The following is a 14,156-nucleotide window of genomic DNA, read 5'->3' as shown; positions in this document are numbered from 1 at the left end:
CGTCTTTTTAGTTGACTACTTTACTTAAATTATACTTAATACCAAAACCTTCCTCTTGAATCACTCTATCTATTAAAAAAAACCGCATCAAAATCCGTTGCGTAGTTTTAAAGATTTAAGCATACCTACATAGGGACATATAGGGACAGAGAAAGCGACATTGTTTTATACTATGTAGTGATTTACGTAATGTATTTAAATTGTTGTAATTAAATCACATAATCACATTTATAAATGATTGATTCGATCGAATATTTTTTAATAATGAGACCTTTCTAATAAAAACATTAAAATATATTAAGAAAGAAAAATTTTTTTTTTTTATATTATATAGAAAGTAGAAACCTGGGTTAGGTTAGTATATGTGATATTAAATAGGTATGTACCTGTACCTACTTATATAATCATCCGAATATAAATTCAACTTTTGACCTTTGATTATTACCTAAGTTTATAATTTCATAACAATAGGTACATTTGTATATAATAGAACGTTTAAGATAACAACCCTCCCATTTGTAAATTAAAAAATGCTAACGCGTAAACTTGTACATAATATATTGTATAATACAAGTCATACAATAAATTTTATAGCCTGTACGCGTTCCAAAAGAATGCAATGTTTTCCCAACATCTGATTCATCGAAACCACCCCTATATAAACGGTGGCTTTCCCAAACCCCATTCAGTCAGCCCCTGAATTTCAGAGGGGATGGTTGTTAACGGCAGTATGAAAAACTTTTTACGCGACGACAATTTTCCGACGTGAACGTAAGTACATAGAAATAATGGTTTTAATTACTTGGCTGGTTTAAACATTTTATTTGGCAATACACAGTGATTTAATGTTTAGTTTTTTATTTTGTTAAGGTTTTAATTCGAATAATTAGTATTGAAGTTGGTTAAAAATAATCAGGTTCGATTGTTATATTTTACAACTGTCCATCCATGTTCTAGTACAAAATAGGATTATATTTAACTGTTTATTTTGAATCTTTAAATAATTTATTATGATTAAAACAAATAAAGCTCCGTACGATTTTAATAGATTTCTACTAGGATTTTTCAGCAACGCGGTTGAAAAAATATACCTACGGGGGTGAAACCGTGCGGAGCAGCTAGTGCTAAATATATAGCAATTAGGTATAACTATTTAATATTTAAAAAAATTGTAATTGCGGAAATTTGCAACGAATGTATTCGATACTATAAGACTGTGGAAAGGATTGAGATTTGAGATGCCTAAATTAGGCATAGAAATAGGATGCCGTGCGAACGAAGCAACGGGCTTCAGCTAGTCTAGTTACACTTGTGAATAACTAACACATATTTTAAGTAGGTACGTAATATATCCGATATTGAAATTTTTTCTATACTTATGTATAGATTTCATACCTACGTCTGATTTATATTTGCGAAATAGATAAAACTACACAAATTAATGTGAATTTCCTATAACACACAATTCATAAAGAACATTGTCCGTGCTGATAGTTAATTAATAATAATCGTATAGGAAAATAACAAAGCATCTATTGTCGTAAAAACAATATGATGTTCAAAGCCTAAACCTAATAATAATGAAACATTTTATAAATACATGATTATTCTTCTTATCTATCGAACCTTATTTAATTACCATATGTAATCTGTTTAATATCATTACCTTAATAGGCCAGTGATGGAGTGCTTGTAATACAACGTAATACCGATGTAATATAATAATAGTTTATTTATATTGCTCTCTATTTATACTACACTGGTTAAATTTATGTCATATTATGATTGTGTGGGATTATGAGTATGTGTGGTTTATTTGCTTTTTAAAAATAAATTACAGCAATAAACAGAAAATAAACTAATAAAACAACGAGTCGCGTAATTATTGGAGACTATCTGTTCCCCGCAGTTTCACCCGCATTGCTCCGCTCTTGTTGGTCTTAGCGTGATTATAATATAATCACGCTAAGACCAACAACCACCACCAACCCATTCATCGAGGAAGGTTGTAGGCTACATATTATATAGCCTGCAACCTTCCTCGATGAATGGGCTATCTAACACCGAAAGAATTTTTCAAATCGGACCAGTAGTTCCCGATATTAGCGCGTTCAAACAAACAAACTCTTCAGCTTTATAATATTAGTATAGATTATGAGATGGGCTCTACAAAAACAAAAATCACATAAAAATAACAGCAACTGTTATAATGTATAATTATAAGAAAAACTACTAGCCAAAAAGTACTTATATGCCTAATATTATATTGGAACTATTCACTAACTTATTTTTATATAGGGTTATTTAAAGGTGATAGTAGGTATAGGTTCTTCGACCTATAAAATGACCCGACCTATTTGCATACACTTTACATTTTTAATAACCTTATCAGTATGGTTTCCAAGAAATCTAAGTGTTTGACTCTAATAAATGACTACAGTATTGTTTACAATTTTTATTAATTCAATTAAATAATTTAACGATTTCAATTTATATTACTAGATATTATTTCAACACAATATTTTTTTGCATTAGGAATTAATTTTTTGAATTCTTTTCCTTTTTACACAAGTTTTTGCGCAACAAATCTTTCCCAAACAAAATTTCATCTTCTATTTTTATATACTGTACTAAAATTATCTTAGCTCTTCCTTGGAGGAACTTGTATCTATTGTTTGAAAATTCATCTAAATCCGTTAGCTTTTCAGGCGAACAAACTTATCAAACGATACATTTCTAAATGAAAATATTAGAATTATTGGAACGATTTAAAATCTTTCATAATTTGTTACCTAAATATTTACTAATGCACGATTAAATGAAGTCGGTTAAAAATAATGCTCATTGTTTTGTAATAGAGTTATTTTCATACTTCCATAAGTTTTAAGGCAAAGGGGTTGTAAAACAGAGCAATTACCTATACCCGCGTGAATTTTTTTTTTCATTATTGTAGATACAATAAAAGGAATCTGAGAAACCCTGTTTACCTTTTATAATACCAGTATAATTTTTACCCAATTATGTATTACTCGAACAACTTTTTAAAATATTCTATATTCGTCAATCTAATATCACAGACTAATAATAATATACTACGTATCTAATATTGAATATTTTAAAAGTTCTTATTTTACAACGCGCAACGCCCGAAAATTTTCAAAAGGTTTTTCAAAGATCAAAATTCTCGGAGTTCCCATAGCTGATAGCATTACGTACCTATACATAATATAAAAGACCCTGTTTTCAATATATCCTTTACTAGAACATACACTCACTTTCGCACTATGATAATAGGTCATTGCTTTCGCATACCATTTTAAGAAACAATAAATGAATAAACAGCTATTTATAAATCGCAGGTTAAGCCAAAAGGAATTAAGGCGAGTGTAAAAATATTTAAAGGTGATCGCGTGACCATATACCATTTCAAATATTTCAACTAATCCACTTCTCTATAACTAACTATTCAGCGGACTTACCACTTGATGTCGCCGAAAACTTACCTTTGATTTTAACATGCATTACTTTTGCCTTCATAAATTATAATTACTGGTGAATATTTTACGTCAATATTGCGTGATATTCTTGCTAAATTTATGGTTCGTTTATAATTAATAGAATGAGAAGTCCAGAAATATATTATTGTTCTAAATTATTAAATACACTTACGATTACTTACGATTCTGTCAGTTACTATCTTATGATACTTCGATGCTTTGGATTAACTCGTATTTATATGCTATATTCACATTAAAGAATGAATGTACTTACCCAAAAGTTTTTTTTTCTTATTTTTAAATAATGAGCACTAAACGCCCGGTGTAAAGTTGCTACGATATGCAGAGATTGTAAGAAGGACATAGCGTCCCAATGTCATTTATTAAGCTTCCCTTCATTTGTAAATTAAATACACTAAGTCATTGCGACTAAGATATGTAAATAATTAAAAAGAAATAAGTAAAAGAGATATCTTAAAATAATAATCAGCGTTTAGTTACTGCTAGTTCGCTATGAAGTGTGAAAATTATTTTATTTAAAGATATAAAAAAGAAAATATATAAATATCTAGAACCTAGTGGCCCGATCGGACCACGACACAATAGATTTTCTATTGTGTCTGTGATTCCGGGGGCTGAGTTATTAATGTATAAATTTTATAAACCTACTTAATTATACAAGAAACATTAGGTATCCTTCGTCTGAAGCAGTGGGATAAAAAGATTCAGTAAGTAACTCTAAAAGTTATCCCATAAAAGGATTACTAAAAATAACCTCAAACAGGAAATATTAATAAACGAAACATTAAATGGGATCGGAAAACTTACGTATGCGCCCAAGTTAAATTATATTTAACTTGTCTTATGTGGCTTCGTTTTCTTAAAGTTTTTGAACTCGTGAACTCTTGAATGTCATAAGGTTAGAGAAATTACCATGTATCCATAAATATCACACAATTGTTACCTACTATATTATGAGAAAATACATTATTGTTCGTTTGATTGTATTTCAATTCAGAACAAAGGGCAATTTTCAATAGGAAAAGAGGAAATGACATAGGGTACCATGAAGTCCTGATTTTCGTGTTTTGTAAAGGCAATATAAAAATGCGTAGGTATCTTTCTGGCAACAATGCTATCAGGGTATGCGGTAAATTTTGCGGGTCTCACATATTATAAGTGACCCACATTGGAGTTGATCGGAATGATAGCAGGACTTCAAGCCTGCATTGGGGACATTTTGTATTACGCTTTGTGTAGTACGTGGGGGAATTTTATAGGGGGAGAAGAGATTCCCAGGTCAATGTGGAAACGATTCTGATAGTTAATACTATCGTATGATACTTCGATGCTTTGGATTAACTATACTATAAGCAAGACATTGCCAACGTTCCTTCTAGAACCTTCTGTCAGACATACTTTCGTATCACCACCAAAGATCCAAAGGTCAATATTTATATTCCTCTTACACCAAGTAGGCAATCGATTGTCGTCTCATTGCATAACACTGCATGTGCCACGGTCGATCGTTGCAGTGAATAATTCACCCTGACGATGCTAATTTTAAAACACCCCTACCTTCAAACACTTTCTTTTGGTCACCCCGTAGCCGTGGCTTGACGTCTTGTAAAGTCAGTTTTATTGATTAAAAGAACTGGCAGTTAAAACCCTGGATCTCACTTGTAGTATTGCTGTGAGTAAGTTGACAATTACTATATTTGAAGTGGGTACTAAGTTTGTTTAAATGCTTGTATCCTAATTTCAATATTAAAGATAAACATTTATTTACAGAAAATAATGAGTACTATACTAGACATAAGATAGGCAGTAGGTAGGCAGTGCTTTTGCTCAATGTATCATCATATATAGGTGATAGATAAATATTAGTGAAGCCAACCATAATACACAAAACTTGATCATCATTGAAATACATCTTTTGCTCACCTAAGTACGGAGAAGGAAAATAGGGGATTTTGGAAATGATAGAATCTCTGTCCTAATCGGTTACTAATAAGTAATAACTATACAGAATATTGAGAACATACACATAACAAGTTATTACCCAGACTCACACACACACGCATAAACAAACACAATTGCAAATATAGTAAAAACTCTACATTACGTACATCTATTTTTGTTCAAGATAATTATAGAGGTTAGGCGAGTATGTGGGTAAATCACTTAAAATAATTACACACGATTGATCCGTAAATATTTTATTAAAAATTAACACTGGTATAGATTATAGAAAGTAAGTAAACTTTTCTTCTAAAAATATTTAATCACTTTTCACAAGAAAAAGTTTGTGAAAATTTAACGTAACTACGTATTTAGTATTTAGTAGGATTTATATGCAATATCAGTTTTCAAAATCTTTTTCAATTGTATTCAAAATATTTCTAATTAATACATATTTTTCTATGTAGTTAAATAATTAAATATAGGTACATACATATAATTCGTTACAACGCTTTTCATTTGATTACTAATTACTATCAGTATCTAGTAAAATTTTATCACTTTGATGCAAGCTTGCTATAAATCTAGATAACTTTTGATTAGCATCTGTGTTTTCATTTAATGAATTGGTGTATTTAATATAGGAGTATTACATTTACATAGGGACACCCAATTTTAGGTATAAACTTCTGAATCATTTGAATGAATTGTATCCGATAGGTTTCTAATTTTTATTAGGTAGGTAAATGAAGAACAAGCCGTAACGATACATGATAATATGATATCACTACATTTTTCACTAATCGATTGTTTAGAAGGGTAATAATGTACTTTTGTGCTCTACATCCAAACTTTTCTGCTAGTTTTACTACCTATCTTTTTAAAACCAATTATGTTTTCTTGTTACAGGTAATGGATGGGGCTCAACAATCGACATCAACGATGGATTTATTGTATCAAATATTCATTATTTATTACCTTATAATTGTCAGGAAAGGATGTTGTGGTGTCGTATGTTTTAAAGATAATTAAAAAATAATATTCAGTCTCAATATTTTTAAATAAAGTCGGTGTGCACGCGGTAACGCAAACTTGGGTCGGCGTGTGCGTTACGCGTAGCGTACACGACGAGAGAGCGCGCGTAGCCTGCAGCCACGGGCGACAAACGTGTGCACCCGGCACAGTCCCTCCTTTAACGACATCCCAGCACCTTTATTAATGGGTCATCTCGTATAGGAATAGAAGTAAATAAGTTTATAGGATAAAGGTTAGGTTGTAGACAAATCGGTGCTTTACAGGAGTTTTGATTGTCTTCTCTTGTTTAATAGGTGAAACGCTAAATGGACAGCGTCTCATAGAATTTAGACTGGGCTCTGAAGCAGAGTCCGAACAAGGACTGTCCGTAGCCGAAGCGGAGCTAATGGTGCGTGCCGAGACGGCGCCGCGCGCGCGCCGGCTGCGCTACACGCTATGGGCGTTCACAGTACATGGAAATAGTAGCGTTGGTGAAATGGCCGGCGCTACAGAAGTCGGCGGTACGTTCATAGGCTATGAATCATAGCAGTAAACTGTATTACCATTATTAGCATGATTTCCTGTCCTGAAAATTGAAACTATCACTGAGCTTTTTCCTAATATAGGACATGAATTCGGGTAGATCTTTTCTTTAGTTCCCATTTTATTATATTTACATTTTCAAGAAAATGATATAACTGCGTAACATTTCTTTTAAGACCTCAAATCTCAATATATAATATTGGTAGTTTCTATATTCTTTATTCGTCATACTTGAAGTTAGGTATAATGAATAACATGATAGGCACCAACGGTGGTCGCGGCTGGCAACGACTGGACGTGACGGCAGCGGCTCGGCGCTGGGCGGCGGGCGGTGCACACAGCCCGCTGCGGCTGCTGCTGGACTGCAGCGGCTGCGCGGGCCGCGTGCGGCTGCGGCTGGGCGGCGCGGCGGCGGCGCGCCCGCTGCTGCGGCTGCGGCTGTCGCCCCGCGCCCCGCGCCGCCGCCGCGCGCTCGACTGCGACGCCGCCGACCACGGCCGGTGCTGTCGGCAGACGTACTATGTGAGCTTCCGCGCGCTCGGCTGGGACGACTGGATCGTCGCACCCGAGGGATATTACGCCAATTATTGCCGCGGCGCGTGTGAGCCCTTCCTCAACTATCACTCGCAGGTAATGTAGCTATTCTTTACTATTCTAGTATTGCCAAGCCATCGATTGATAACATAATAATTTAAATATTATATTTTAACTATTTGCTTGTTTTGTTTGATCATTGAGCATGAGCAATGGACTTGATACGGTTAACTCATAGTGGTTTATATTGGCAGGTGGTAGAAGCAGCTCGGCTGGAGCGCGCCGCGTGCTGCGCCCCCGTGCGCTTCTCCGCGCTCTCGCTCATCTACTTCGGCGCTGACTCGAACATCATCAAACGCGACCTGCCCGAGATGGTGGTCGAGGAGTGCGACTGCCCGTAGCGGCTCTGTACATAGCCTCCGCCGCCCGCCCCGCTCCCCCGCCGCTTTCGCCGCTCGAATCCGATTTAATCCGATCGATTATAAATAATATTCTCGAATTGTGTAACATTTTGTTCCTCGCGTTCAAAGACTATATCCTAAATCGAATGGTGAGCCGCGGACGGCTCGCGTCTGCGCTCGATGTGCTAAAGACATTATTCGCCCTGTGCTACATCTCATGCGTAGTTTTGAGGCTCCGTTGTTAGAGCTAAAGTTCTAGGCAACATGCCAAATTGCCTGACGATTGCGTTTGCGATGAAACGCAGTTGCGACGCACAACCTGCGGCGCCGACGCGACTCGTGCGTGGTCAGCCTAAATAATTTAATATGCCGTTTTCTTTCACCACGTTTGGTGATCGCTTGTAATTATTGTAAACTGTATTATAATAATTATTATAATTATAATAATAAATCAACTTTTTCATAATTATATGTGTGTTTAACTTTTACCTGCCTTTATTTATTATTTTTCACTAGAAATTAGAATTGAAAAATCTTAATACATTTAATGATTATGAATTCTAGATATTCAATTACTTATAACCTTGACCATACAATATAATGTTAGCAATTGGGAATAATATAAACTTATGAACCATAGAAACAATACACCTAGATCCTATACAAATTCCATTTTTAAGACGAATCTACAAAAAGTAATCCGTTGAGGCTATACGAAAATATTAAAGTAGACCCAAACAATTTACGATGTACATTATTTTTTTCATCTTAGTAAATACTAAAAACAACTTAATTCAGAACGAACAAAAATATAAAACTATTCGAAGATCCTGAATTCGTAAAACATGCGTAGGAGGTTCTAAGGCTAGATTATAATATTCACTCTTCGTAATTTTCTACGTTTGTACAAAAACATTTCACCGCCTATTTCAACTCTTTAGGGGATGTTTATTGCCAAAAAATGTACTATGTTGAGGTATGTTCGAGTGCACAAAGTTATTTTTATCAACTCCTTCCTAGAGCAGCTCGAACCGTAGGCTTTCAGTGCGAAGACGTTGCGTGTTTTGTATACTGTATAGAATCTTCTATGGGGATTGCTCTGAGGAATTGTTCCGTCTATTACCAGCCACAAGTGTTTATGGGCGGTGGTGACTGTGTGACCAAAATAAAGTTAAACATATTATTATGTCTGTAAAAAAGTTTAATAATACCTAATTGTGTATACTTTCAAATAACATTTACACTAGGTACAGTTTGTTCATGGTGATGTGTAAATAGTTGAAATAATATTATACCTTTAGGTTCCTTATACCTACACATTATCTATACCGATACGTCGCCAATTATATCTATACATATAATAAATCTGTAGAAGGGTCAATTCTGTACATTGAAAATATTGAAAAAATAAATAGCAGGGGGTGTTACTGGATCGATACCAAGCCCAAATATGTGATTAAAAAAATTTTTGTCTGTCTGTCTGTCTGTCTGTATGTTCAGGCATCACGTGAAAACTAACGGTTCGATTTCGATGAAACTTGGTATAATTATACCTTATTATCCTGGGCATAAAATAGGATACTTTTTATCCCGGAAAAATACGTAGAAAAAAAGAATCGTAATTTTTCTTAATTTTTCCGCGCGGACTGAGTCGCGGGCGGAAGCTAGTATTTAATAAAAATTGAAAGTTCTACTAGCGTTAGCTACTATTAAGTATTCTGTGGTTCTACGGAAGAAATAACAAAATGATTTTATGATTTCTTACATTATAAATATGTAGTACCTACCTACCAAAATCTTTACCCTATTTTTATCTACAGCTGTTCTCTTTTCTTTCAAATTTATTGTATAGATGAAAAACTTTTGCGTAAAATGTAAAGCAAGTATTATTCCAGCTAAAAATTCATAATTCTTAGATTTACATCCAAATCTAGGTTATAATATTAGGGCGGAAATTATTGAACTTTCGCCGAAATGTAGATAAAGCTCGTTTTAACTGTTTTGATAAATTATGCGTATTGCCTAGAAATAGGTCTCATTTCAATGAGCCTCACATCATTATTCAGAAACGATGTAGGTTTTATTTTTATAGGCTATGCTGGTATTGTTTGCTTCGATGAATTTTTGTTTTGTTAGTTCCCAGTGTCTAGACATAACAAAAGCAATATTTTTAAAAGTGAAAACTTATTTAGGCGGGTTGAAATATTGTTAGTTGGATGATATCTCATGAACATGGAGGTATAACAATTATCAGTACAAAATCGAATTGCGTTGAGCTAAAATGTTTATAAAAATTAAAAAGTACCTTTAACTATGCTTTTACTAAAGCTTTTTGCACATAGGTACTATTATAACGACGTTTGTCTTCTATAAAATAAACATAAGAAAAGATCCAGATAACTGGGATAACATTAGTAAGTATAAGGAACCGAAAAATCATCTAAACCTTAAATATTGTTTTTCCACTCCTCCCAATATTTATTAAAACCACTAAAATTCATATCAATGAGTTTATTAAAAAAGATAATTCAATAACTTTATTAAACACTATCATTTTATACGCAAGCAATCCATCTAGAATGTTCGATGGAAGTTGCGAACCTAATGGAAATGTTTTCTCGAACTCCCAACTATTTGTTGCAGAAGTATTGGCGCCGGTTTGTCGTGCTACGATTTTCAGTGTGGTGTGTATGTGAACGGGAAATTGGGGATAAGTCCCGTGGTGTTTAAATATGTTGATTGTGATATTGTTGATTAACACTTTTTCAAAACAATTATTATTCATTCTATGAAGCCCAAATGAAATATCGCAAACAAAAGAAATTCTTTTTTTAACAAATAATATTATTTTAAAATTAAAACCCCGCAAATAAAATATAAAGATTTAAGAATAGTGATATGCAAATATAAGCTTTTTATAGAATAGCAAATATGTTATCAACAACAACTGTTACATATTTTCACAACAAATGAAGCTCTAACAAGTGTAAAATACACTTCTTAAATTAAAAATCATATTGATAACTTCCTCTGTCTTTTCCGTTTTCACTGAATCACAATAATCTATAAAAACACTAGTTTTCCACCCGCGGATTCGCCCGCGCAGTCGAAGAAAAACCCGCATAGTTCCCGTTCCCGTGGGATTTCCGTGATGAAACCTATCCTATGTCCCGGGGTTTACCCCGGGGTTTACTTTTTAAAGTAGCCTATGTCTTTTCTCGGGTATCAAAATATCTCTATACCAATTTTCATGCAAATTGGTTCAGTAGTTAAGGCGTGATTGAGTAACAGACAGACAGACAGAGTTACTTTCGCATTTATAATATTAGTATGGATATTATCTTCTAAAATAACGCTTATAAAGTGTCCTACAAAAACAGTACAATATGGTCACAAGTATCCAGTGCGATTCGGGTGCGTGCGATCGATGTCCCTGTAGACGCTGCGACGCCTGCTTCGAGTCCTGTCCACGATTTCAACACATTGTATGTAATTATTTGTTTTGTAAGGAAATATAAATAAATTAAGGAAAAAAAAAGCAGTTGAATAAACGGTGTAGGGTGTATTTTTACAATAATTGCAACTTTGATAGGTTGTATACCTATATGGTTGCATGGACCTACCGATAGAAAAAATATAGATTTTTTAAGTAAACTTAGATAAGTTGGTAGATACCAAAAACAGTGCATTATACTATAGGTAGTCTACAGTTTACACGATAAATTATTTTCTAATGTTAAAATTGAATTTTACGATTACGTAAAAAGTTTGCCTTATTTGTTAGTTGTATCTTTTTTTTTTATCTCTTCTTTTTTTCTGCGTTCCATCCATCTTTGTGTTTATAGGTAGTTAGTAAGCTGTGAAGTCGAAATAAAAATCAAGTATGAAAAAACAAGTGACATTGTTAACTCTACCTATTATGATAAGTAAAGTGTTGAGGTTTAACACGCAAAGTTATAGATAGGGACTCTGCTGCTGCATTGGCAGATCTGGGTATTGACCCAGCCAGTGAAAGATTATATTGAATCTCTAAAACCATTCCTTTCAAAAAATAATACAAAGAAAACCTTCCATACATATAAAATACTAGCGGCCCGCCCCGACTTCCCCGTGGTACAAATTATTTCGCAATAAAAGGTAGCCTATATGTTCTTTCTCAGGGTCTAAAGATTGTCTGTGCCAAATTTCATCAAAATCGGTCCAGCAGTTTATGCGTGAAAACCATACATGCATACCTTCATACATACATAATTACAAACCTTTCCTCTTTATAATATTTATAGTATAGATATAGATAAATAAATCCAACATTAGCCGCTACATACCACAAGGCCACTTGCCCGGCGCCCGCCGTCCGGTCTGCTTCGGCTGTAAACACAAAACATTGAGACGAGATAATGCACAATCACATAATTTGTTTGATTTGCTTGATTATACTTGTTTTTGTCTTTATATTGTGGACTGTGGGCGTTTATTACTCATTCTATATTCTAATGTCGTACTAAGTAATGAGTTTTTGATGAGGATGTTACGCTTAACAAATGATTGGTTTTGTTTTAATCTGGTTCAAATATAATAGTCTGGATAATGGATTTGCATATAGGCTTCCTTTTATCTGTATTCCAAACTCGCGAGCTCCTGCAGCTAGTCTTAAATAGAGAACATATCTATAGATCTAGATATTATGATGAATAAAAAGTTTTACAAGAAGGAAATATAGGAATGATAACAAAATCATCTAATTATTCCCTGCATTGTGCATAAGTCTAGACTATCTAGAAATTTGAGTAGGCGATTAGGATTACAACACCCCTATCAGTTTCAAATTACTCAATTATACTTCAGGATACATGACAGTACTTTAGGAATTACTAAATATACAGGGTAGAAATAGCAGTGGAAATTAAATCTTACGTTAAAATATTTATAAAAATATTCATCAAAATTTAATTATCTATCATCATCGTCAAAAATTTCGTTATAATTATAATTTATAACACATAATATCTCTGTTTTTGTTCTCAATAAATTTACTACATGTAGGGAACATGTAATAAGGGTTGAAAGTTTGCTGTAGGGTTGGTAGTTTGGAATATATTTTAATTCCCGCTTAGGTAGGCCCTATTGGACACACAGCTACGTATAGCTATATACATATTATTTGTATACGTAGTATATTATTATTAGTCTGTGATATTAAAAGATGAACGGCTATTAAAAGATGAACGGCATTTTATGATGATATTCGTTTGTATTCTATTTGCCTACTCAACAGTTTGTTTAAGATTATGTGTCTTTAACGTTTACGTCGTAACATAATATTTGAAGTTCGGAAAATGGAATTTACATTAAATATTTAAACATGTACCTAATGAGTGGTAATAATACTCATCTTTATTTTTTAAGAGGCTTAGGCTATTAAGAATATTTTATTTAAAATTTTTTGAATAGTTTACTTGTTTACTTTTTACACTTTTTATAATATAGGTTACTTATTGGTTTGTACCTAATTTTTCATATTAAATGGCAAATGGACATGCAGAGAATTCTGTTTATCTAAATTATGCATATAGATTTTGGTTAGATTACCGGTCTTTGGGAAACCTCAAACCACATACCTAGCTTGTGTACGGCAAACTATATAGGCATGCCAGGATGCATGATATCTTACTTAGAATTTTTTTAAATTAATTTTTAATATTTTATATATTACGACAATGCTTCCTTATATTTATTTTGTAAACCTATCTCTATAAGGAATTAACTTTTTTTAACCGACATTGTAAAATCAAAAATGACGCAGGTTCTGCTTTGTAGTAGGGGAGACCGGGTACAAAAGTAACACTTTGTACTTTTGCCTTGATTTCTCACTGGGTGTTAATGTTATCATTAAATTAATATAACCATATATAAATTTAGTTCATATTCTTTACACTAGCGTTTCAATTTATTACATTATGTAGTGTTTTATATTAATAAACGAAATTAAAAAAAAAAATCGTCAGTTGTTACTTTCGACCCCGTAAGCAGGTCGAAAGTAACACGTCGTGGGTCGAAAGTAACAAGATAAAGGGGTTGGTAATTAATACAATATTATGATGGTAAATCAACAAATTATTTGTTTAAAGACTTTGTATTAGTAAAACAAACCAACTTTTGTATTTTAAATATAATACTTACAAATATAATACAAAACAAATCGATA

General features: G+C 33.3%; 1 protein-coding gene across 2 annotated transcripts; it reads left to right on the top strand.

Moving 5' to 3' along the window:
* Positions 1 to 696: 696 nt before the first annotated feature.
* Positions 697 to 8,420, top strand: LOC123697506 (inhibin beta chain). 2 transcript variants are annotated; one of them, XM_045644045.1, is made up of 4 exons: positions 697 to 771; positions 6,369 to 6,994; positions 7,279 to 7,646; positions 7,805 to 8,420. In XM_045644045.1, exons 2-4 carry the CDS (start codon positions 6,880 to 6,882, stop codon positions 7,949 to 7,951), a joined length of 630 nt encoding a protein of 209 aa, XP_045500001.1. In that variant the 5' UTR covers positions 697 to 771; positions 6,369 to 6,879; the 3' UTR covers positions 7,952 to 8,420. The 2 variants fall into 2 exon arrangements, with proteins under 2 accessions (XP_045500001.1, XP_045500002.1); XM_045644046.1 differs by lacking the exon at positions 697 to 771 and having other exon boundaries at positions 6,293 to 6,994.
* Positions 8,421 to 14,156: the final 5,736 nt, after the last annotated feature.

This window comes from Colias croceus, chromosome 14 (genome assembly GCF_905220415.1).
Source record: "Colias croceus chromosome 14, ilColCroc2.1".
Taxonomy (NCBI): Eukaryota; Metazoa; Arthropoda; class Insecta; order Lepidoptera; family Pieridae; genus Colias; species Colias croceus.
Note: the sequence above shows the minus strand (reverse complement) of the source record. Positions and strands in the feature narration are given on the sequence as shown.

Excerpts from the sequence above, each read along its gene's own strand:
- LOC123697506 (XM_045644045.1), top strand. The coding sequence starts at position 6,880 with ATGGTGCGTGCCGAGACGGCGCCGCGCGCGCGCCGGCTGCGCTACACG. Across the intron at positions 6,995-7,278 it reads CGGCGCTACAGAAGTCGGCG|GCACCAACGGTGGTCGCGGC; the intron begins GTACGTTCATAG and ends ATAACATGATAG. Across the intron at positions 7,647-7,804 it reads TCCTCAACTATCACTCGCAG|GTGGTAGAAGCAGCTCGGCT; the intron begins GTAATGTAGCTA and ends TTATATTGGCAG.